The following is a 22,360-nucleotide window of genomic DNA, read 5'->3' on the forward strand; positions in this document are numbered from 1 at the left end:
AAGGTCTTAAAAAGACATGAAACCTAGGATTTAACACTTTTTTAACCAGAGATTAATCTCCAATGTTAGGGTCAAGGTTAACGAAAAATCATGAAAATGATGCCATCTCATAAAAAGGGATAAAGGAGAAAGTCAGTCATATCTTCCATGACCCTGGATCCATTGACACATCGTTAGTTTTTTATTCCAATATTGATTTTTCTTAATTAGAAAATATTGTTATTGGGTGATAAAGATATTTTTTCCTCACAATTATGACCCCTTGTAAAATTTATTCCAAAATTGATTTTAGGATAAGAAAACTTTAGCATTGGAGATAAAACTTGAGGTAAAATGTCCAACTTCTATTTGTTTTAGCCGCCTAAGAATGACCCCAATAACAAAAAAAACTTTGTTGATAAGACCCTCACATACCTGCATTTCCCGGTAAAATGCAGGTTGGTTGGACAAGTAGGCTCCCCGGTAAAATTTCCCTGAAGATTTATTCCAATGAAGTGTCGCCATAGTATATTCTATCCCAGCCAAGGTTGTATTCCACGTCACGACTCGGAGTTGCCACCTAACAGTTGTTGACTCTTAAGCTGATTCAGTGTTTCGCTGTCCTTTCCTTCTCTTCTCCGCCACTCCTAAAGTCCAACAAACAACAACCTCCCAGAAAAAACATCTCCAAATTTCTAGGGTTTCCATTTTCCTCTTCTTACATCCCCAAATCTCACCTTCATCGTCTTCAATTCTTAGGGTTTCTAAAAACAGAAAAATGGATCCTCAAAATCAATTACTCGATGAGAATTGGGAATGGAATAGTCTATTAGATTTCAATGTTGATGATTCGTTAAACATTTCTTGGAGTAACGAATTCAATCAAATTGATCCATCACCACCACCAGAAGAATCAAATTCTCATCATAATAATCAAACTGGACATGGTTCAGATGAATCGGATAATAACAGAGTACGGAAAAGAGATCCAAGATTGACATGTGAGAATTTCTTAGCTGGTATAATACCATGTTCATGTCCTGAAGTCGATGAGAAGTTGTTACTGGAAGAAGAAGAAAAACAAGCTATGAAGAAAAGATCAAGAACTTCAACTGCATCGTCAACGATTTGTTGTCAAGTACCTGGTTGTGAAGTTGATATTAGTGAATTGAAAGGTTATCATAGAAGACACAGGGTTTGTTTAAGTTGTGCTAATGCTAGTTCGGTATTTCTTGATGGTGAAACTAAACGATATTGTCAACAGTGTGGCAAGTATGTTTTTTAACTTCTTTTGATTTTTTATTTGTGATTTTCAGTCTATAGTTATGAAATGAGGAAGCATTTCTAGGTTTTTAATGCCAAAATGATTGATAGAGTAGCTTTAGACCAATGATTAATGCACGTAGCTGTGTAAGATTCAGGGATTTTACTGATATATTGGGCACAATGAACTACATATGTTTGGTAGTCTTTGTAATTCACACTTGAAAGCCAGTAAAATGATTGCGTAAAATGCATGATAGCTAAAGATGTATGGTTGAAGGATTGTTTATTGCAATTATTTATTTAGGAGAGGTGACATTTACAGTTGACCGACAATATTTGTACATGTCTGTTCGTCTTATAATTGTGAATAGCATGCCAGTATGTCTGTGTATAACTGTTTGTGGCAAAGCATAGTAACTGAAGATGTAGATTATGATTTGAAAGGGTTGTTTCAGTATTTTATTATGGTTGTCCCCTTTTAGGAGAGTTGTTAATGCAGTTTAGGGATTGTAGCAGTTACTTTACACTTATGATTGACCTGCAATTTTCGTTTATGCTCGTATCTGTACTCTTGACTCTGAATGTAACTTAATATCTGAAGGATTGTTAAAGTATTTTCTTATGGTTATGCTCGATTGAGAGAAGTTCACTGTAGACTTTCGTGATTGCTAACTTCAAATTTGTTTCATCTACTTTTAGGTTTCACATCTTGCCAGATTTTGATGAAGGAAAACGAAGCTGTAGAAGAAAGCTAGAGCGCCACAATAAGAGGCGGAGAAGAAAAGCTGATTCTAAAAGTGTTGGTGGAAAGGAAAGTCAGGAGGGTGTGATTGCTGATGATCTTGCTGGTGAGGGTGAGGCAGGGAAAGGTACGGGGCAGCTTTTCTGTTACCACAGGCTTTTATGTGGGCAATGTTACGTTGTGCGATTGTAGATTAGACTAGTAGAGAGCTCTTGAAATACTGATTCGAAGGCAAGGGAGGACGATAGGAAACCATATTTGCTGTTGAAATATGTTATGGACATATGTGTATGCTTCCAAAACATATGCTTAAAATTTTAAGATGTTTAAGAAATCATCTTTTTTTTTTGCCAGATAGTATACCAGTGAGCAGCCATACAGTAGAGGAGGCAGTGCCGGAGTCTGAAGATGGACGTGTATCTCCTCTTAGCTCAATTCCCAGCTCTCAATCTCAAGATATCCGTAGTGCGGCTTCTGGTGAAACTCGGAAGGAACCGAGGAAAGATAATTCCACAGTGACTCTTTCCTCATCTTTTGGTGACGATAAGAGTGCATATTCATCTGTGGTAGATCAAATTGCACGCTCTTTAATTTTTATTGCTCATCTTCTGTTCCTGCAAAAGATAATAACTCATTCTTTTTATGTAGTGTCCGACAGGTCGAATATCATTCAAGCTTTATGACTGGAACCCTGCAGAATTCCCAAGACGACTTCGCCACCAAGTAAAGCATTTTATTTCTAGTTTCATATTAGAACAAGAAAATAGTTTACTTTCACCAGAAAGTTGTAAGTTGACTAATGGGTTCTCCGAACTTGCAGATATTCCAATGGTTGGCCAGCATGCCAGTTGAGTTGGAGGGATATATCCGTCCAGGATGTACCATCTTGACTATATTTATTGCGATGCCACGATATATGTGGGAGAAGGTATAAGTTCTGCTTTCCTCAAACAAAATGACCATGCAATTAACAAGACTTTGTAAAAAGGAACCATAATCTTTTAGTGTTAGCTTGTTAGGACTTAGGAGCATATGCCTACTAGTTTAAATTTCCGTTCAACGGAAGTTGCGTTTAGCGAAATTATGGACGTTTTTGCCTCCTTTATCCTTCCCAACCTGATCATTTACTAGTACATGGACCAACTTCTTGTGTTATAAACACACTATCCAACATTCTCCTAGCAATTCTCTTTCCAGCTCACTATCTTTTAGCCTCAATATTTGTTTTGTTAAATTTGACAGGTAGCTGAAGATGCTGGTTCCTACATACATAGGCTTGTTGGTGCACCTGATTGTCTGTTGCATGGAAGAGGCACCATAACTGTTTACTTAAATGATATGATTTTTAGAGTTCTTAAAGGTATATCTCTTGATTAATAAACTTTTCACTTACTGTCAGATAATTCGCAGCTATTATTTTTGTATTTTAAAGTTGCTTGTTGATTTTAGTTCCCCTTTCAAAGGGTAAGCAGTTATTTCCATAAAAGTGTAGTTGGTCTTATGTTCAATTACTATTAAGTTGTTCGCTTTTCACGAACTAACCTATATGGCGATATAGCTCAATATGATAGTTCGTCGAGAGAAGATCTTATAAAATTGTACAATCAGTTCCTAACTTTGGAAAATCTATTAGACGCCAACTACCCATAGACTTTATTCATTGGAGAAGCCTAAAATCCCATATCCAGGAGTTAAGACTTGTATGAAACTTATTATTTGAACTAAGTGGCTATAGTTTGTATGGGTTTAACCTTCTTCCTTGCACCTATTTGTACTGTTTTTGTTATTGTTTTTTTCCCCTTTCCTATGTAATAAGTATTGTTTTGTTTGTAAGAAGGTTGAAGCTTGCTTTTGGTGGAAGTATGTTCCATACTTCGTTACATGCTCTTTAATTATTTGCGGTCAATGTAGGTGGAACTTCACTGAAAAATGTGATGGTGGAAATGCAGGCTCCCAGACTTCATTACGTTCATCCTACTTGTTTTGAGGCTGGTAAACCAGTGGAGTTTGTTGTTTGTGGAAGCAATCTGCTCCAGCCTAAGTTTCGGTATGTGCTCCATTCATTTAAGAGTGAGCATCCAAAGCCATAACCAACACTTTAAGATACATAAATGTGATGCATTGTATGTTAGCGAGAGAGCTAGGCATATACTTAGATTTGAAATAGGTCTTTCTTATGAACTCCCTAAGCTTCCAGTTTCCTTTCAGTATAGCAGTGAACATGATAATCTACAATTCCACACGAAGAATGCACATTCTACTCATATTTTACAATGCTGAAATATTAAAGGTAGATGAAGAACAATGTTCTGATATAGATATCTGTTTTTTATGTCAGGTTTCTTATATCTTTTGGTGGAAAATATCTCCCATGTACTTACTGTTTTGCCATTTCTAATGGAAAGACTGCATCCTGCCATGGTAATGAAGTGAAGAAACCTTGTAGTGACCATCAGATATACAAGATACGTATCCCTAAGACTGATGCTGAGGTTTTTGGCCCTGCATTTATTGAGGTAGGTTTTCCATTATTGTGGGGACATCGTATTTGTTTTCAGTTTGGACTTGCCGGCTTACATAAGATGCGTTTCAACTTTCACTACTGCTGATTATCCAGCTTTTGACATTTAGGTGCTAGCTGCAACAGTATATTTGAACAATGAATAAGCCTTCCTTTGTCAATCAAAATTATTTACTGTTTGATGTGACACGAAAAGGAGCGGAAAACAGTGTGAAGCTACTACTGACATTTTCGCTCTTAGTTTGTTTTGTGATTTGTTATTTTCTTGTCCCGGAGTATAAATTCTTGCTTCTGTGTCAGAGCTTACCTTTTGTAATTACTTTACACCCAGTTTGAATTCTTTTATTATTTTTGTAGGTTGAAAATGAGTTTGGGTTATCCAATTTCATTCCTATACTCTTTGGAGACAGACAAACTTGTTCTGGAATGAAAATGGTGCAAAAGAATCTTGATGAAACCCTCTATTCAAAGAGAAGCCAATTTGGCGTTCTTGATGCTGTTTCTGGGTCATGCAAGGTCTTTGGATCGAGGCAAAAAGTAATGTCTGAACTTATCTTAGATATTGCCTGGTTACTCAAGGAGCCTAATTTGGAAGAAGACAAGCTTTTAAGTTCTTCGAAAGTTCAAAGACTGAATCGCCTACTAAGCTTCCTAATAGGGAATGACTCCATTGATCTCTTGGAGAAAATATTGCAGTCATTGGAGGATGTGATGGATGCCCAGAAGCTATTCAATCCAGTTAATATAAGCGATGCTGATCTAAATTTGTTCCAAAAATATATAATTCAAGCAAGAGAATCAGTTCATAAGAGAATCCAAAGTGGCGGGGAAGTAGTGCAGTGTAATCAAAGCTCCCTTTCTGAAGGATACTGTTTTTCTCAAAACCGTAGTGAAAACGGCAGGCTCTATTTCACTCCAAGCAACATTGTGGTAAGTTTCGAGTTGTTTGTGGTACTACTGTACCTCAGAATTTTTCTGATTTGTAGATACTAAGCCTGAATTATCCTTTTTGTATATAAGAAGGCAGCATATCTGTTGATAGTTAAGTAATTCTCAGTTATCATATTACACTGTGGTACTTAAAGAGGCTAGATGGATAATATTTGCTGCTTTTAATCATTTTATGGTATTTCATAATTCTGATTTTCTTTTCTTTTCTTTTAATAATTGCAGGACATGGAGATGGCTATGGAGAAGAATTTAGGATCAGTAAGAAACTCAGTAACTATTCCACTTTTGAATGGAGATATAACTAGGGACAACACCCATTATCAACCTCAGACAGAAAAGAGTTGCAGCCGTATTTTCTCAAAAGCTGTTATGAGCCCCCGCCCCTTGGTCTTAATAGTAGCTGTTGCTGCACTATGTTCTGGAGTTTGTGCCATCCTGTTCCATCCTAACACAGTTGGCGAATTAGCAGTTTCTATACGACGAAGCTTATTTGGTTACTCCAAATCTTGAACTGATAAATCAGAGAGCAAGAGAGTTATTTGATTGATCCAGTAAAATTGGATTAGAATGATGCCCACAACTCCAAGTTTGGTTTTGGGTGGTCCATCCTCAACGGAGTGCTCATTCAAATCTTTGAGAGCTGCTCCAACCTATCACCAGTCAGTCACCACTGGCAGCAAAAGTTGTATAGAAAATTTTGGTGGAATTGGTTGGAGAGGAAGACTGAGATCTTCGTTTATTTTTGGCATTGCAAGTGGGTCTCAGAGGTATAAAGATAAGTGTATAACTGTAATAACAAGAAGGAAATATAATTTTGACCAACAGTACGGGTAACATGTGTATGTACATGATATCAAATATTATTTTCCTCCTAACATTTTCCTCAACATGTTTGTATAGTGTACTTGGTCACTTTCTATTAATGGCTATGATCGAGAAAAGTTTAAGTGAACATATGGCAGTAGACATACTGTACAATCCTGGAACTTGTAAACTTGTCTGTAGGGTGGGATAATCCTGAGGATCTGAATAGGGCTCATGAAATGTTTGAAACGGACTGACATATCCCAATTTCAATATTGAATTTTTTTTAGAAAAGCTCAAGCCAACAGGGCTCATGAAATGTTAATGTTCGCCCCAGATGTCATCAGAAGTCTCCCCATAAATGGATAGATATCGGATTACCGGGGAATATCCCTCTAGACTGGCAAGTATGTTTGCTTAAACTGCTGTGGAGAATCCAACGATCCATGCCAAGTGCTGGAATATGACTACTAACAAGCTCGAAAAGGCCGCCTATGAAATTTATGCATTACTATAAAGCAAATTATGTCGACTCAGATTCAGGAATTTTGTTTTGTTAGATGTGTGTATGATGGCCACCATCTGCAGTTATTCTCCGATCCACAACAGTTTTACTAATTTTTATTTATCACTCTATTTTTGGCATGTACAGCATTATATAGTTGAATATCTTACTACTTCCCCAATTTAAAAGTTTCATTTATTTGTCCATTTCCAGTGCCCTGTTTTTCTTTGCTTGCCAGAAATACTCTAGGGCGCAAAAAATATAAGCTCACTGGCAGTGACCGGAATACTCGGGGGCGCAAAAAAATCTAGTTGCATCCGTATGTGCGAGGTGAAATGCAACACTGGCTCCGCTCCACACCCCTAGTCACTAGTTAAGAGCATTAGATGGGCAGCTGAACATCCAAAAAGAAATGATTTCCGGCCTTTAGCTGCTCTGTATCTAAACCTGGACGTTGCCTGGAAACAGTTTGATGTAATGTTTCGATTTATATATGTGTTGCATAAGAGGACAAAGAAGATCCATCAATCAAGCATGATGAGGTCACACATAACATGAAAAGTGTAAGCTTTTGATACGCAACTAGTGGTTCAATTTGAGAAATATCAAACTTATCAAAACTGTACAAAACTTGTTGTTTTGACCATCTCTGTCTCAATCAAAAACAGATCCAACTCATTTGAATGTACTGGTTAATTTATTGAAAATCATGTGTCGATGAAGAACCTAGTCAGTGCCAGCTGCACAGTCATATGCAACTCTCATTTCTCTTGTACTATGATGTGATACACTTCTTATTTATCTCCCTTCTTGTTCAGCATCAAGTACTGGGACTTCATCTTTGCACCTTCTTCTTTACTCTTATACCTTGACAGATAAACTATGAGTAAAGCTGGGGATATCGAAGATGGTGAAAATAGAGGGATTGATGAGATGAATGCACCATTACTAAAGCAAGGAAAGACGGTTGCTTCTGGACAAGACGATAAGCTTGATGGAAGCGACAATGGAGGATCACTCGGGATGGTTTTGCTTAGTACATTTGTCGCAGTGTGTGGCTCTTTTGAGTTTGGATCATGTGTAAGTAACATTTTGAGCACAGCCACTCCATTCTTTTTCCTTTTTTCTGAACGGGGGAACTGGAACCAGGTTTAAGTTGCCATCACTACTTCTAGCTACTCCCTTCTTCACCTACCTGTTCACCAAAACCAAATAGAAACTGCATTTAGATAGAAAATACTAAATGTACGTAAATTCAAATGAGTTCAGTAGCTACTAACACTGGATTTACTAAGAAATTACTGTTAGACTACTACTTTATGTCTAGCTTACTTAGAATCCTGAACTGGTACTTAACGGTAAATATGTTGTTTTCTTTAGTAAATCTGTTTGGTTCTGTAGGTGGGATTTTCAGCACCAACCCAATCTGGAATCAGGGGAGATCTTGGGCTCTCTTTGTCTCAGGTTTGTTGGAAAAACTTACCTAGTCATTCAAATGTGTAATTAAAGTGTTGGGTTCGGGTAAAAGTTAAATGACTCATGGCCCATAAGTTACATCACATTTTCAGTTTTTAACAGCATATTGGATCTTTGATCCAAGTTTACATGTTTCGGTTGTTAGATACTATGCATGTATTCTTTCTCCAACCTTGGGTTGTGTCACACTGACATGGTTGCAAACGGGAACACCAGTGGTCTGAACTGGATCTCACACAAGGAAAAAAGTTCCCGTTGGCAAATTCCTAGACAACGAATAAAATGGAAGTCAAACCTATCTAATCCTGCATGTTTTCCTAGGCCTGAATCTAATATGCCAAGAATGGCCAATACCATCTTGGTTGGGAAATGTTATTGGATTATACTCATCTATATCAACCCCAAGCCCCACTCATTTGACATGTGTAAACAGCATTGAAGTGACAGCAATTGTCAAACCAATCATCTTACAGTCCTGTACCTCCTGGATTATTTTCTCAAAGTTTAAGAAGATCGAGATCTTCTGTACAATTCAAAATAGTGCAAACTTGCAACACAGAAAAGAAACGTATAGAAACATTGCCAAGTACAGGACTGGGTTTATGTTTGAGTTTGGACTTCCCTTATTGTATGTTCACCTGTAATACACACACAAAATGAGCACATCTGCATCCCAAAATTCCTCATCTTTTTGTCGTTTTGCAGTATTCCATGTTCGGTTCCATACTAACAATCGGGGCAATGATTGGTGCAATCACAAGTGGTCGCATTGCCGACTTTATTGGGCGAAAAGGGGTATGTTAAGATGAAAATGTTTAATGCCCATCCACACAAGCCTAGAATTCTTAATCTTATAATAATTCTTGTTTCGTTTATTACTTCACTGTCAATGAAACAGGCGATGAGAATGTCAGCTGCATTCTGCATTATAGGATGGCTTTCTATCTATATCGCTAAGGTTTGCTTGTTTTCTTAGACACTATATCTAATTTGTTCAAGTCATTTATGTTGATGAAAGTTTTCATGTCTGTCAAGGGAGTTTTCTTGCTTGACGTCGGAAGGGTCTTTACAGGATATGGAATTGGAGTTTTCTCCTACGTGGTAGGATTCAAACATTTGATGTTATTATACAACCTTAACACAGTTTAGGCGATCTTTTCATACTAAAACTAATTTCTGTAACAGATACCTGTGTTCATAGCTGAAATAGCACCAAAGAATCTTCGTGGAGGACTAACGACAGCTAATCAGGTAAAGTAGCATTTGGAGCTGCAATTCAAACAAACATTGATTTGTGACTAAGGCTTTATCACCAAAAAATAATGACAAGTAAAGAACAATTAAGAAGTGTAAGACCAGTAATGAAAATAGTATATATCATCTGCAGCTCATGATCGTTATTGGAGCATCAACTGCCTTCCTAATGGGTACAGTTGTAACATGGAGAATGCTTGCTCTTACAGGTAAGTGCTAAAGTAACTAGTTTAATAAGTTTTCCAGAAATAATAATCTGTTCAGATTTTAATGAAAATCTAGAGACAAGGAATTGATAATTGTAGTTTGCTTGAAGGACTACTTCCCTGTGTTATCCTGCTCGCGGGTCTAACATTCATTCCAGAGTCTCCAAGATGGCTGGTGAGCAACAGAATATTAATAACTAGATACCTGTGATTTTTTGAAAAAGGAGAACGATAGAAGACGGACACTCAGTATATTAACCTTGCCAATTTTCCAGGCAAAGGTAGGCCGACAAAAAGAGTTTGAAGTGGCACTACAGAGGCTTCGAGGAAGGGATGCAGATATTTCTCATGAATCTGCAGAAATTCAGGTCTGTATTTTGTGAAATGCAAAACTGTAACCCAAATCAAGCTTGATGAAGTGTGTCGGTTATTCGAACTTATAGTCACTTTTATAAACAGGACTACATTGAAGACATTAAACACCTACCTAAAGCTAAGATGGCGGACTTGTTTCAGAGAAAATATATTCGTCCACTCATTGTGAGCCCTTTTAGTAACTTATTTTTAAAAATAGTTGAATATCTCTATAAGCTTGCAAACTGAAATTTTGGAACTCATGTTCAGATTGGAGTTGGGCTTATGGTATGTCAGCAATTTGGAGGGATTAATGGGATTGGGTTCTACGCCAGCGAAACTTTTGCATTAGCTGGTAACAGAAACAACATATAATTCTTTGTAATAATTCGTATAGGTTCCTCTGGCTCTTAGACAATTTCTTGATTGTACTTCCATTTCGGGATTACAGGACTTTCAGGCAAAGTCGGGACAGTAGCCTGGGCCTCGATCCAGGTTTCCAACTATGTCACTTCTCCTCCTTCTAGTTTTTTTCCCCAAAAAAAAGCATTGAATATGTTGTACAAGACGTAAACAGCGTATCACAATACTCAGAATTTGAGAAAACTAAGCTAAAGTCTAAATAACAAACTGATTAACAGGTACCAATTACAATATTGGGTGCAATCTTAATGGATAAATCAGGAAGAAGGCCTCTTATGATGGTAAGTGGACTGACAGTTCATGTTAGCCTACAAGTATAAAGAGAAATCTTGGTGAAAAATGGGGTTGCTTTTCAGGTGTCTGCGACGGGAACCTTCCTTGGATGCTCACTTGCTGGACTCTCTTTCTATCTTAAGGTACACTGCCAATAAATATTTCGGGAATCCTTTTCTATCCCACTGAATTTGTTCTTGTAATATAACAGTAGTATGTAATTTGTGAAACAGACCCATCAGATGTTATTGAACTGGGTTCCCCTACTAGCACTTGCTGGAGTATTGGTAAGACTAGACTCTTAAATAAATCTGATTTGGAGTACAGATATACATAGCAGATACATAGCTTTTCTCATTTATACCTTCTCAATGGGTACAGATATACATAGCGGCCTTCTCAATTGGAACCGGACCAGTGCCTTGGGTTATTATGTCTGAGGTAACTTCAGTTTATAGTAATGAGCTCAAATGCAATACATTCTCGACTAACCATTGACACATAATATACACACACTAACTAAAGATATCAAATCTGAACATCATTTTCTATCACAGATTTTCCCAATAAATGTAAAGGGTGTGGCAGGAAGCTTAGTAACTCTTGTGAACTGGTTTGGTGCTTGGGCTGTTTCTTACACTTTCAATTTTCTAATTAGCTGGAGTGCCTCAGGTAAAAGATAACTTATACTTTCCTAAATAATTCAAAATGTCTACTACGCAGGTTCGTTCTTGTTTACCAATAGAATTTTACTTTTTTATGGTTTTCAGGTACATTCTTCCTGTATTCTGGAGTATGTGCAATGACTGTTCTATTTGTGGCTAAGATGGTGCCAGAAACCAAAGGAAGAACCCTAGAAGAAATTCAAGCATCCATAAATGCGTAAACGAAGAAGAACAAAACCACAATGGATATACAGTTTTTGGCTAAATTTTGTTTGTATTAGTGTATCTTTTCTATTTCTAGAATATGTAAACAACAACAAGAGTAATTTTCATTCATTTTGATTGCATTCTATTAGTACTGGTTATACTGAGTTGTGTGATGCAATGATGTAGTTTGATAAACATAAACAACATTGGATTTGAAACAACTAAAAAACTTAAGGCAGTCGTGTTTACTGTTTGATAATATGAAATTCAATCGCCATACCTGCAGAAGGTGAGTGCACAAAGAACCGCAATGTTGTTTGGCCTGTTAATCATGGATAGTCTCTTGTGAGTTCCTACTGAATCAAGAAGCTCAGCTTCTCCCGGCAAGAAACATCTCTAGAAGAATAGAAAGCAAAGTTTTATCCATCTCCGGATACTTCATTGAAACTTGAAAAGAAGTTAGGGTTTCATCAAGACAGTTTAGGGTTCACGAACTGAAAGGAGCTAAACAATGGAAGAGGCATATAGGTGATAATTTTTCTAATGGGGCTGCCGGGTTATTCCCATCTAGGTAGTGGGATAAGCGATGTCCTAGTATGTGATACATAAATGATAAAGACTAAAGTTACCCTTGCCCTCTCTGGGCGATTTTTCGCCACCACTGAAACACCGAAACATAACCGGCAAACACCGCTTTCATAGTCAATAAATACCTAAATCTAGCCAGAAACCACCATGGCGGCGGTGATGATCGTGGAAAACGACCACTAATTCTTTCAAAAGTATTCTGATCCAACTCTCTATCAGATCTATTACCGCAAATTATTTAAAATAATATTCTGAGATCTTCAAGTTCTTAAGACACCAAGTTATAAAATTACAAAGACTCTAAGATTAATATCCTGATTCATTCGAAGACTCAGGTTTGACTAATTTAGTCGGTTATAAAGATACTATTATCAGCTTCCAAAGACCTTTTTAAGACTCAAAGATTCGTTTCTTTCATCTTCTACAATGATTCATAGTCCTGCTATCTTCAATCTAAGTGCATCAATTTTCTACAACCAATTCGGCATTATCTTTTTGTTTTTTATCGATATTCCTTTTCTTTTTTTTAAATGTTGTTGGCATTCAATTAAGTTATCTCCTTTACAATTTATTTGAAAGTTTGATTCGGTTCTTTAATTTTAAAAGCTTATTCTCTGATTTTGGTTATGCGGCCTCGTTTAATTTGCGCTCTATTCTTTTTCTGTCTTTTTTGTTTCTTTAATTTGCAGTCATTTTTCTTAAGTGGAAATGTTATAGATGCCTTCCATCTTTGTTGACCTTGCACAAATACCCCCGAGGGATAAAATATAATTTTTTTGGAGTCAACTTGAGAAAGTTGCTTCCACTTCTGGAAGCAACTTATGCTAGTTGCCTCCACTTTTGAAAGCAACTTGTGATAGTTGCTTCCACTTTTCAGAAGGTAGGGGTATTTTTAAAAATTGAATAAGAGTATAAGGGGAGGATTTTGAGGGGTATTTAAATAATGTTCCATTTTCTTAATTTATTGGTCGTTTTGTTATTCACCAGATTCATCATTTTTCGTTCTAGATCTAACTTATGATTCATGTCTTCCCCCCCATATTAACCTTTCTTTGCACTTTTTCCCTTTTAGCTGTTTACTGTTTAGTTTTTAATTGATCTGGCCACAACTATCTTTTATCCTCTTTCGATAACCCGAAGAAACGAAAACATCGAAGGAAAATATTTGAAGAAAAAGACCACAACAACTTTGATCTGGAAAAAGCTATGACGGTGGACATGCTAAAATGACTGAAGTTAATAGCAACAATAAAGTATGCCTAAAACTTGTGAACCCTTAGCATTTGGTCAATAACCCCAGAAGTAACTATCAGTCAACTAGGGATTCCATTGAATCTTATCATAACTTCATCATTGTGTTTGAACATTTTGCGTTGCATGATAAGATTTGTCCCTACTTTTGACTGTTTATTAAGGTTATAGCTTGGAATTGTTAAGGACTGGAAAATATACCAACAAAGAATAACCTTAAAAATATCCTAAATAAAGATAATCATGATACGTTGTTTCCATCCAAAACTAAGCAACAAAACAAAGAATGAATGACGCCATGAATAAATGAAGTTTCCTAACTTTTGGCTTATACCTCCTAGAGAGGTAGCAAGTGGTTTAAGTCTTATGTGGGGAAACAATATAAACCTAATTATTCTTGATCATCCCTTTAATTACATAAATATGAAAATCACTGGTGTTGGGACGCAATTTGTTGCTCGACTCAGTTGCGGTTTGGTTGTTTCCTAGAAAACTTTAAAAAACTTACTGGTATATATCCATCCAGTCCTGGGGCACGTGCTGATCCTATGGAGAAGAGCGCTTCTTTGATCTCCTCGGGGGTCACCTCGGCTATTAACTTATTACATTGTTGAGGGGTTAACCTTGATTTTATTGCTTCAAACTTGCTTTCATCAATTACTGTATTTGGTGCGGTATACTGATCTGCGAAGTGCTCAATCACGAGTTGTTGTATGTTATTACAGCTTCTATGAATTGTAGCCTTGGTATGGAAGAACGTTGTGTTGCGGTCTCCGGACTGAAGCCATTGTATTCTAGATCTCTGCTGCCAGTAGATTTTGGTGTTCAATTCAGAGTTGCTTTTCTTGTTGAATCCAATTTTCCAGTTCAGTGCCAGTCTGCGTCGCGCATTAATGTTGGGCGACTTTGATTTTTGCGGTTGATTTTTTAATCAATGTGGGTAGGTGGCCGAAGTTTATCTTGTTCCATTCCGTTAGGGTTTCGCTGGTTGATATGAGTTTGAGATGGAGGTTTAAGGGTGGGTCTGAGTCATGTAGCTTATCCTATGCAGAGTTAACCACTTGATGAAGCTGAGGATGAGATAACCATAGGTGCTCAAATTTGTAATTCATGCTCCCTTGCCAGTCTAAAGCTTTCGTTTGTAGTAGGATAGGAGCATGATCTGACGCTATTCAAGATGAGTGATTCCAGCGTGAGGGTTGGATGTTCTCCATTGTTGGTTTGATATTGCTCGATCGAGTCTTTCTTGGATATTGTCTTGTCCTTGTTGGTTGTTTGTCCAAGTGAATGGATCCCCTCTGAAGCCGAGATCCATATATCCCGTATGGTCCATTAAATTCATAAGAGGTTGTGTTTGTGCGTAGGTGACTGGCCTGCGACCTTTTTTCTCTGATTGGTTCATCACTTCTTTGAAGTCTCCCAAGAGTAGCCAAGGTGTTGAGGTGCTGGGAAAGATTGTTGGGAAGTCTTCCTAAAAGATTTTCCTTGGGTCTGGGTGTGGAGGGGCATACGTACCAGTGCAAAGCCAAGGTTGGGTCGGAGCTAGGGGTGTGACGAGCGCATGAATGTAGTTTTGGGACTTCAAGATGATTTGGATATTTGCCTCATTTTTCCAGAATAGGCATAAGCCCCCCTTCTACCTACTTTAGGAACAAAGTAGTGGTTCTGAAATTGTAGTGATTGCGCGACGCATAGTATTTTAAAATCATTGGCCAATATTTCTGAAAGGAATAAAATGGTTGGTTTACACATCAAGATAAGTCCACGAAGGTGTTGAATTGTTGTTGGTTGGTTTAAACCCTGATACTTCCAAGCGAGAGTAGTCATATTCCGTGGGTTGGAATGGTATGAGAATTGTAGAATGAAGTTGGGTAGTAGTTGGTGAAGGTGGGTGCAGATATAATGTTATAACAAATGAGAGGTTTTAGGATGTTGGTTGGACTAAATTTACATGAGACTAGAGCAACTTGAATTAGATTTCTATCAATAACATGACTTGAAGTAAATTTCTGTCAATACTTAGCAAATTGAACTACAACAACACTTGAAGTAAATTTCTACTGAACTATGACAACAGAAAGGAAGTTGAGAGGTGTGCAGCTGGAGAAGAGAAATGATTAGAGATATTTACCAGACCTGCACAATAAACCTTTAGGAGCCACTAGAATCAAGTAGTTAGCTGGATATGACGAAAACATAAATATAGCATATGGGTATAAGAGACTGCTGCCATTGGACATACGAGACGAAGATAAAGATAAATGAAAAAAAGCTAGGTAAATGCTTGGATGCTTGGTTTAAATATAATAAAAGGTCAGAAAGCCACATAAGAGATGTGATAATCTTAAATGATAACTAATTGCAAATACTTAGAGGCTAGATTGAAGACCATAATCATTAGATGCTAAGAGAAAACTTGACTGGAAAATTAGAGCACACATATATCATGTCAAAAGAAAAGGATCAAAACGGGGTTGACACAAATGTTGGGCAAATAACCAACCACTGTTGAACTACACCAAAATCAAGGATATTAAGAATACCCCTTCAAAGAGATAAACTAACAAACAGGTTGCCTACAAAGCTGCAACACGATAATAACAAACATCACCATGTGAACCACAAGTCGCAGTGATACAAGGAACATTAACACGAGAATAAGATACATAACCATGTCAAACACAAGATACGGTGATACAAGGTGCAACAAACATTTAATTGAATTTACAAACATAATATGATATAATAAACAAGGTTGCCAAAGAAACATCACCACGTCAACACAAATTACAGTGATACACGATACAACAAACTTCGATTAAAAAGAAATCAATTAATAATTTTAGATCGACATAAAGAATCGATGTTGGAATTTAGATGAGAACATTACAAAGAAGTAAATAGGGTCAAATAAGATTAGGGAAAATCGTAAATAAGATAAAATTAAGGTGGCTAAGCTGATAAAGGAAAGATCCAAACCAAGCAAATCAGGCAGGGTTGCCAAATAAAGCCGGTTCTTAAGGCTACAACGAAAAAGAAGACTTGCGCTTTTGCACTCGCTATAAGTATAGATAAAGTAAATGGTTTTACCTATTTCCTGTCTCCACTTTCACTAAATTACATTCCAAATAAATTTTTGTATAACTTATTTTAGATAGAGTAAACAAAACTCGCTCAAATATTTCCTAATCTCTATAATTAACCAAAATTCTTACCACCACAGCCGCCAAAGTAATTTGTTTTGAAAATTAATTTGCAAATCAATATTAATCAGATTTGAAAATCAAATCAATCAATCCTAATCACTTACTTATATTCACTTACGTGGTGTGTAGTATAGTAGTGTAGACAAAAATTTAATTCTTTTAATCAATATAGAATTATTAGATTTGGGGTTAATTAAATCTAAATATCCAGCGAAATCCTAATTGAAACAAAATTAAATAACCCATTCTGTGATAAAATTGTAGCTTTCAGGTTTTTTGTATTGGGTACCAAACCTTTATTAAACCATGTTTATGGAACACTATTGGATACCGATGGTAGTATATAAGCGGCAATGTGAGGCTATTGAGTCAAACAGGTTGCAGTAATGATAAAGTTAGGTCAGGATTTGAGAGATGAAGAAGGAAGACGATGACTTAGTAAAGATGAATATTACCTATAAAATATGAAAGAGTGTGTTTTGTTTACCCAACCTAAAAGAGATATAAAATTTATTTGGATAGTTGGGATGGGATTCAGGAAAAGTGTGGATGAGAAATAAATAATTTTTTTTGACAAACATAACCGACTAAGTGGAAAAGATATCATCTAGCCAGGTGCGATATAGTCTCCACCGAGAGACTTTGTCGCTCGATGGTAATTGTACCGCTTAGTGGGCTTTCAACGCGAATGATTATGATATTTTCGCTCGATACTGTGTTCGTTACCACTTGGTTCATCATCTAATGACCACAAAACCAATCCCATATAAATACTCAATTTCATGCTCATTTCAACTCACACTTCTTCCATTGTTCTAGTAATTCCATTTTCAATTAGTGTATCAATGCCTTTCAAAATTCTTTCACTTTTTCATAATAAAAATTCTGGTTTTAATATGGTTGAGTTTATTAACCATACAGTATGCAGTCGAAAATCAAAGATTTATTAACCTAGACAATCTAAGAAGAAAGCGGAGTGCAAAATTTACTATTGCAGGAGATGAATGCATCTGCCGGAATTATGTTTTTTTCTTTACTCGAGATTTTATCGATGGTGCACAACAGCAAGACAAAATACTGTGGGTAAACTTATATATCTCATAAATTCCAAGAAGAAACAATGAACCTCAGCAATAGTGATGCAAATATATTGACTGGTCCCTTCATTCAAATCAATCACCAAGTAAGTTTGTATGTTGCTGCGGTAATGCAGGCCAATCCAAGCCGAAGGAAATTCGAAAACGATATTGAGATGGTAACGAATGTTATGTATTCCAAATTTCAAAATTTATGTGTGACCTTTAATGTATTTGCTTTCGTAAATAACATGAACTAATTAGGATTGGATACATTAAAGCAGAAAAGGTTTCTAATATTAAATTATTAAAGTGTTTCCCAGATATTATAATTTTTTTATTGTTGTTTTAACTAAAGATTTTAATTGATTTTTTTCTGAACTTTACTCTAAATATAAGTCCTAATTTTTTTTAATGCAAGTCTAAGTAACGATGAATTAAAAATATAAGTCTAAATAATTGTACCATTTTATGAGATATAACCTTTGAATTAATTAACAATACTATGTTATTTTACAAGATATAAACTTCTTGTGACTAGTATGATTAGTTTTCAAATTTTCGTTGTCTCTGCTTTGATTTTTCTTGCCTTAAACTCTTCTTTGCCTTTTAGCTATAAATGGTTTTACTTGGTTAATATCTAAAACTTGAAGACTTCTTCGTTTTTTACCCATTTCCTTATAACTATCATAAATCTTGTTAACAACAACTTTAAGTATTACTTCAAACTGTTTTTGACCTATTTTTATAGATGGAAGAGAAAGGTCCGTTGATGATAAAGTCGTTATCGAACGATTTACTCTATAAGTTAGCGATATTGGCTTTATTGTTGGCAGTAACCACTTGTATGCTCGATTGAAAGTCTGTTGCTACATACTTCCCCATAGTGGCGCGGGAAGTTTGGCATGCCAAATGAAAACTTTTGATAGTTCACATAGAAACTGACATAAGATAACCTTTCTGCGGATATGGTACAACAGGGACGGACCCAAGGGTAGGGATAATTTCCTACACTCGGGATAATGCGGCCGGTCGAAGGCCGCCGAAAATTTTTGGATGGTAAAAAATTAGATTAAAACGTTATCTAACCTATAACTACAAATTCAAAAATGGCATAAAGATGTTTGGATAATGTTGTAAAACTTTCACAGTTTTCATAGTATCAATCAGTGTCGTCAAATTTTCAATCAATAACTTGGCAGGGAGATTGGTGACAAACTTAAAATTCTGGTTCAGTAACATATCTGAAATAGGCTGGTAGTGGAATTAGGATTTCTCAGTAGAATCAAATGAGCTAGTCAGTACAAGCACTGGGCTAAGAACAAAAATCAACCAAATTTCCTGTACAAATTTTTTTTTGAGCCAAATTCAGGGATGGACAATAGCCCGGGTTAGCCCCTTCATAGGCCCACCTCTGGTGTACAATAAGAGCGTGAGAAGTTAGAAGAAATGAATCGTTGTTGTGGTATTCGAAAGAGTTGTGGAAAAATATGACTTATCACTCTGATAATAAAACTTGTATTCGTAACCGCCAAAAAAACGACTTTTTTTTACAACAGGAAAGAAAGTCCCTATGGGAGGAATTTTTTTTAGATTATTTGGTTTAATTTCTGATAAATTTAGATTTATACATATTTTATACCAAACTTAACTAATCCAACTTCTAACCACATCTTTATATGACATATCAAAATGCATAAAATATCAATTTTCGTGCTTGTTACCGAAAATCTTTCACCCCATAAGATTTAGTTTTCCTCCTTATAGAAAAAGTTCTGACCAATCTCCTATCCAAATACTATTGCTTTCTCCCTCATTTGACCAAGTCAACATGAAAAAGCTATATATATTTGTTTTCTTTTTTAATTTTCACAGAGAAGGCAAACTATGTTGGTTACTCTGTTGTTTGAGGAAGTCAACACAGAAAAGCTTTATATGTTTTATTTTTTATTTTTTATTTCGAAAAATTAAAATTATGTATGATGAAATTGATTTGGTATTCAACCCTTTTAAATATACAAAAACTTCATATATTAAAATATTTGTGAACTCACAAAATTATTAAGGGTTATCTTGACTTTAGATCATAAAAAAGTGATAGTTTTGAGTCATGAATTATTTTTAATTAAAAATTTGGGTCACGAAACCGTTATTGACCGTTTCGACAATCAATAAACCTAGTTGCATGTGGAAATGACTAACTTATAGTTCAAACTTCAAAGTTTTCTCTTTATTACTTTAACCGTCGTTCGTTGACCGTCTTGTTTTATTTCTTTCAGCGTCGTTGACCGTCTTGTGATAATAATGTTATTTTCTTTTTCTGTTTATTTATTTTTATTCAAAGTTCTTCTAAATCTAACATAGTTTTTACTATCTCTTTGCAGGTGCCGGCCTTGTAGGCGTTGGAAGATAAGATTTGATTCTTGTGAGGATGAGGCAAACATCGAATTCATGTCATAAGTCACAGTAAAGAACCACTTGATTTTTTCAGTAAAAAGAGACCATTACTTCACATCAAAAGTGCAGTGAAGAATAATGCAATCAGTAGTTTCAATTTCAGCACAAAAGAGACGTCTCTGTGGCATACGTGGTTTGTTTTGTTTTATTTTGTGCACTCAACTAATCATTAGTTAACAACGCACAAGACTAGTTTTTTTGTCCTAACATGACTTAGCATAGTTTTTTGACTAAATATGTTTCCCTGAAACTATATTTTAATCTGCCTGTAGTTGAGAATGGCATTAACATGTTTTGCCAATACAAATTGTTTACTGTCAGACTCTTGCTAATACATAACCGTTAAATATTGCATCATACGACTTATGCATTTGCAGTAGTGGAATTAAAAGGTGTGAGGATGAAACTGGATTGTCTAAAAAATGTGCTGCAAGTTTTCATACAGTTTTGTTGAAACCGGCAAGGCAGAGGCTAATTGCAGGTGCTGCTGCATATGGTGCACGACTAGCTAGTCGTGTTTCCAGAGGCATTTGTTGGTGGTTATCCCTGAATTCCCAATATGGTGTCACAAGTGGAAAGAAATCGATCAAGTAAAAATTTACGAGTTTCACAAGTATCATGCTGCTGCAATTGATGTACCAGCTAGTGTGGTGTAAACTGTTTTTGTTTTTTGCTCTCTTTCTCTCATGCATGTTAAATAGCTTAATTTGCATTATAATTGAATCATACCACCATTCAATAATGTACCCAAGTGATGGATTTATTCTCCTTACTCATCATGAATTTAACTTATAAATCTAATTCTAGTCAAGTTCTTCAAACGCAGACCCAAGAGGGAAAAAGTGCACAACTTGCTACGCAGAAAATTTCTTAGTTTCAGACATATTTGATAAATTAAAAGCAACTGCACATATAACTTAAGGCAACACATATGACACATTTAAGTTATATCCATTTACACCTATCTCTAACAAAATGGAACGCAAGAAAAGCTAATAAATAAGTTGGTTTTCTTGTAAACGGAGAAGGAGATCGAAAATAGGGAGAAGAAAATAGAGAGATTTCTTATTCATGTGTACAAGATACAAGGGTTTAGGACTCTATTTATAGAGTTTACATACTTGGTTCCCAAGTAATAGAGTTACACTAAAGTGTGCATCTATATAATAAACTATCGTTTATAACACTCCCGCTAAATGACCACTGTATCTAAGCTAATTTCTTCGTTAAAACCTTGCCAGGAAAATCCGAAGGGACAAAACCTAATCGAAGGAAAACGAGTACAATTATGAAGAACTTAAAACAGAGTTGGACATGCATATGTTGGCTCATTAAAACCTTGACAAGAAAAACCAAATGGGAAAAACCTTGATGAAGGAAAAAGAGTACAACGTGATAGTCCAGTAAAATACCTTCCAATCTGATACTCCCCATGATAAGTACTTTAGTTAAATCTTGGCTTGCAAATCTTCGAGTCGAGCCAATTTCGGTAAACGAATTTCTTGAATGCTGGATATAACAATGCTTTCGTGAGAAATTTCCAAGTTGAAGAAGTCTTCTTTTGTGTTAGTCTTCTAATGGTAGTGTTCGTGAGTCTTCACGCTTTTTTAAGTACATTGAGGACTTGCTTCTTGGATTCCTAGCTTCTCGGAGATGATTTGCAAAAGTAGTTGATGTAGTTTCTTCAACAAAATGCCAATATGCAGTTATAGTATCATAGGTGAGTAAAGTTTGTGATCATACCATATATGTATCAGAATGATATCCAAATTCCTAAGGGTTCTTATATTGATGTGGTCTAACAAAACATAATGACCTAGTTAATGGTGGGAATCCACCAAATAACCAAAATTATACAACTCCTCCTTGGATGACCACCATGTTGAATAAATTGCCTCACTAAAACCTTTCCAATAAAACCCAATGGGAAAAATTTTGGACGAAGGAAAAAGAGCACAAATATCAACATTTTTGAAAGAAAATCAAACATCAACGAGATGTTGCCTCGTTAAAACCTCGTAAGGAAAATCACATGGGATAAAACCTGAAACAAAGGGAAAAAAGTACAACTTTTGACGTAAATACGGATGCTAACCCAACTATATGAGTATTACAAAAAAACGAGCATCAAAATCATAACTCTAGTCTACCTCAAA

The 22,360-nt window shown here is 36.0% G+C and overlaps 2 protein-coding genes and 1 long non-coding RNA gene across 4 annotated transcripts; 2 read left to right on the forward strand and 1 right to left on the reverse strand.

Moving 5' to 3' along the window:
- The first annotated feature begins 631 nt into the window (after positions 1–631).
- On the forward strand, positions 632–6,411 carry LOC113357278 (squamosa promoter-binding-like protein 7). Its single transcript, XM_026600637.1, has 10 exons — positions 632–1,251; positions 1,945–2,114; positions 2,342–2,553; positions 2,636–2,710; positions 2,808–2,915; positions 3,230–3,347; positions 3,899–4,034; positions 4,326–4,503; positions 4,866–5,438; positions 5,682–6,411. The coding sequence occupies exons 1-10, from the start codon at positions 758–760 to the stop codon at positions 5,967–5,969; spliced, it is 2,352 nt and encodes a 783-aa protein (XP_026456422.1). The 5' UTR covers positions 632–757; the 3' UTR covers positions 5,970–6,411.
- Positions 6,412–7,643: 1,232 nt separating this feature from the next.
- On the forward strand, positions 7,644–11,894 carry LOC113357279 (sugar transporter ERD6-like 16). 2 transcript variants are annotated; one of them, XM_026600639.1, is made up of 18 exons: positions 7,644–7,848; positions 8,170–8,232; positions 8,950–9,039; positions 9,143–9,202; positions 9,280–9,342; positions 9,430–9,495; positions 9,632–9,707; positions 9,815–9,879; positions 9,980–10,072; positions 10,164–10,244; positions 10,329–10,413; positions 10,510–10,553; positions 10,700–10,762; positions 10,838–10,897; positions 10,988–11,041; positions 11,136–11,195; positions 11,312–11,426; positions 11,525–11,894. In XM_026600639.1, the coding sequence occupies exons 1-18, from the start codon at positions 7,651–7,653 to the stop codon at positions 11,638–11,640; spliced, it is 1,452 nt and encodes a 483-aa protein (XP_026456424.1). In that variant the 5' UTR covers positions 7,644–7,650; the 3' UTR covers positions 11,641–11,894. The 2 variants fall into 2 exon arrangements, with proteins under 2 accessions (XP_026456424.1, XP_026456423.1); XM_026600638.1 differs by having other exon boundaries at positions 9,280–9,345; positions 11,525–11,892.
- Positions 7,795–12,162, reverse strand: LOC113357281. The gene is made up of 3 exons (XR_003363554.1): positions 11,907–12,162; positions 9,434–9,513; positions 7,795–7,963 (listed from the first exon to the last, which is right to left on the reverse strand). It is a non-coding gene; the product is annotated as an uncharacterized LOC113357281 (long non-coding RNA).
- Between the last annotated feature and the right edge of the window lie 10,198 nt (positions 12,163–22,360).

This window comes from Papaver somniferum, chromosome 3 (assembly GCF_003573695.1).
Source record: "Papaver somniferum cultivar HN1 chromosome 3, ASM357369v1, whole genome shotgun sequence".
Lineage (NCBI taxonomy): Eukaryota > Viridiplantae > Streptophyta > Magnoliopsida > Ranunculales > Papaveraceae > Papaver > Papaver somniferum.

Coding starts and splice junctions, on each gene's coding strand:
- LOC113357278 (XM_026600637.1), top strand. CDS start 758: ATGGATCCTCAAAATCAATTACTCGATGAGAATTGGGAATGGAATAGT. Junction 1,252..1,944: donor TATTGTCAACAGTGTGGCAA/GTATGTTTTTTA, acceptor ATCTACTTTTAG/GTTTCACATCTTGCCAGATT. Junction 5,439..5,681: donor TCACTCCAAGCAACATTGTG/GTAAGTTTCGAG, acceptor TAATAATTGCAG/GACATGGAGATGGCTATGGA.
- LOC113357279 (XM_026600638.1), top strand. CDS start 7,651: ATGAGTAAAGCTGGGGATATCGAAGATGGTGAAAATAGAGGGATTGAT. Junction 9,880..9,979: donor CAGAGTCTCCAAGATGGCTG/GTGAGCAACAGA, acceptor CCAATTTTCCAG/GCAAAGGTAGGCCGACAAAA. Junction 10,763..10,837: donor GAAGAAGGCCTCTTATGATG/GTAAGTGGACTG, acceptor GTTGCTTTTCAG/GTGTCTGCGACGGGAACCTT.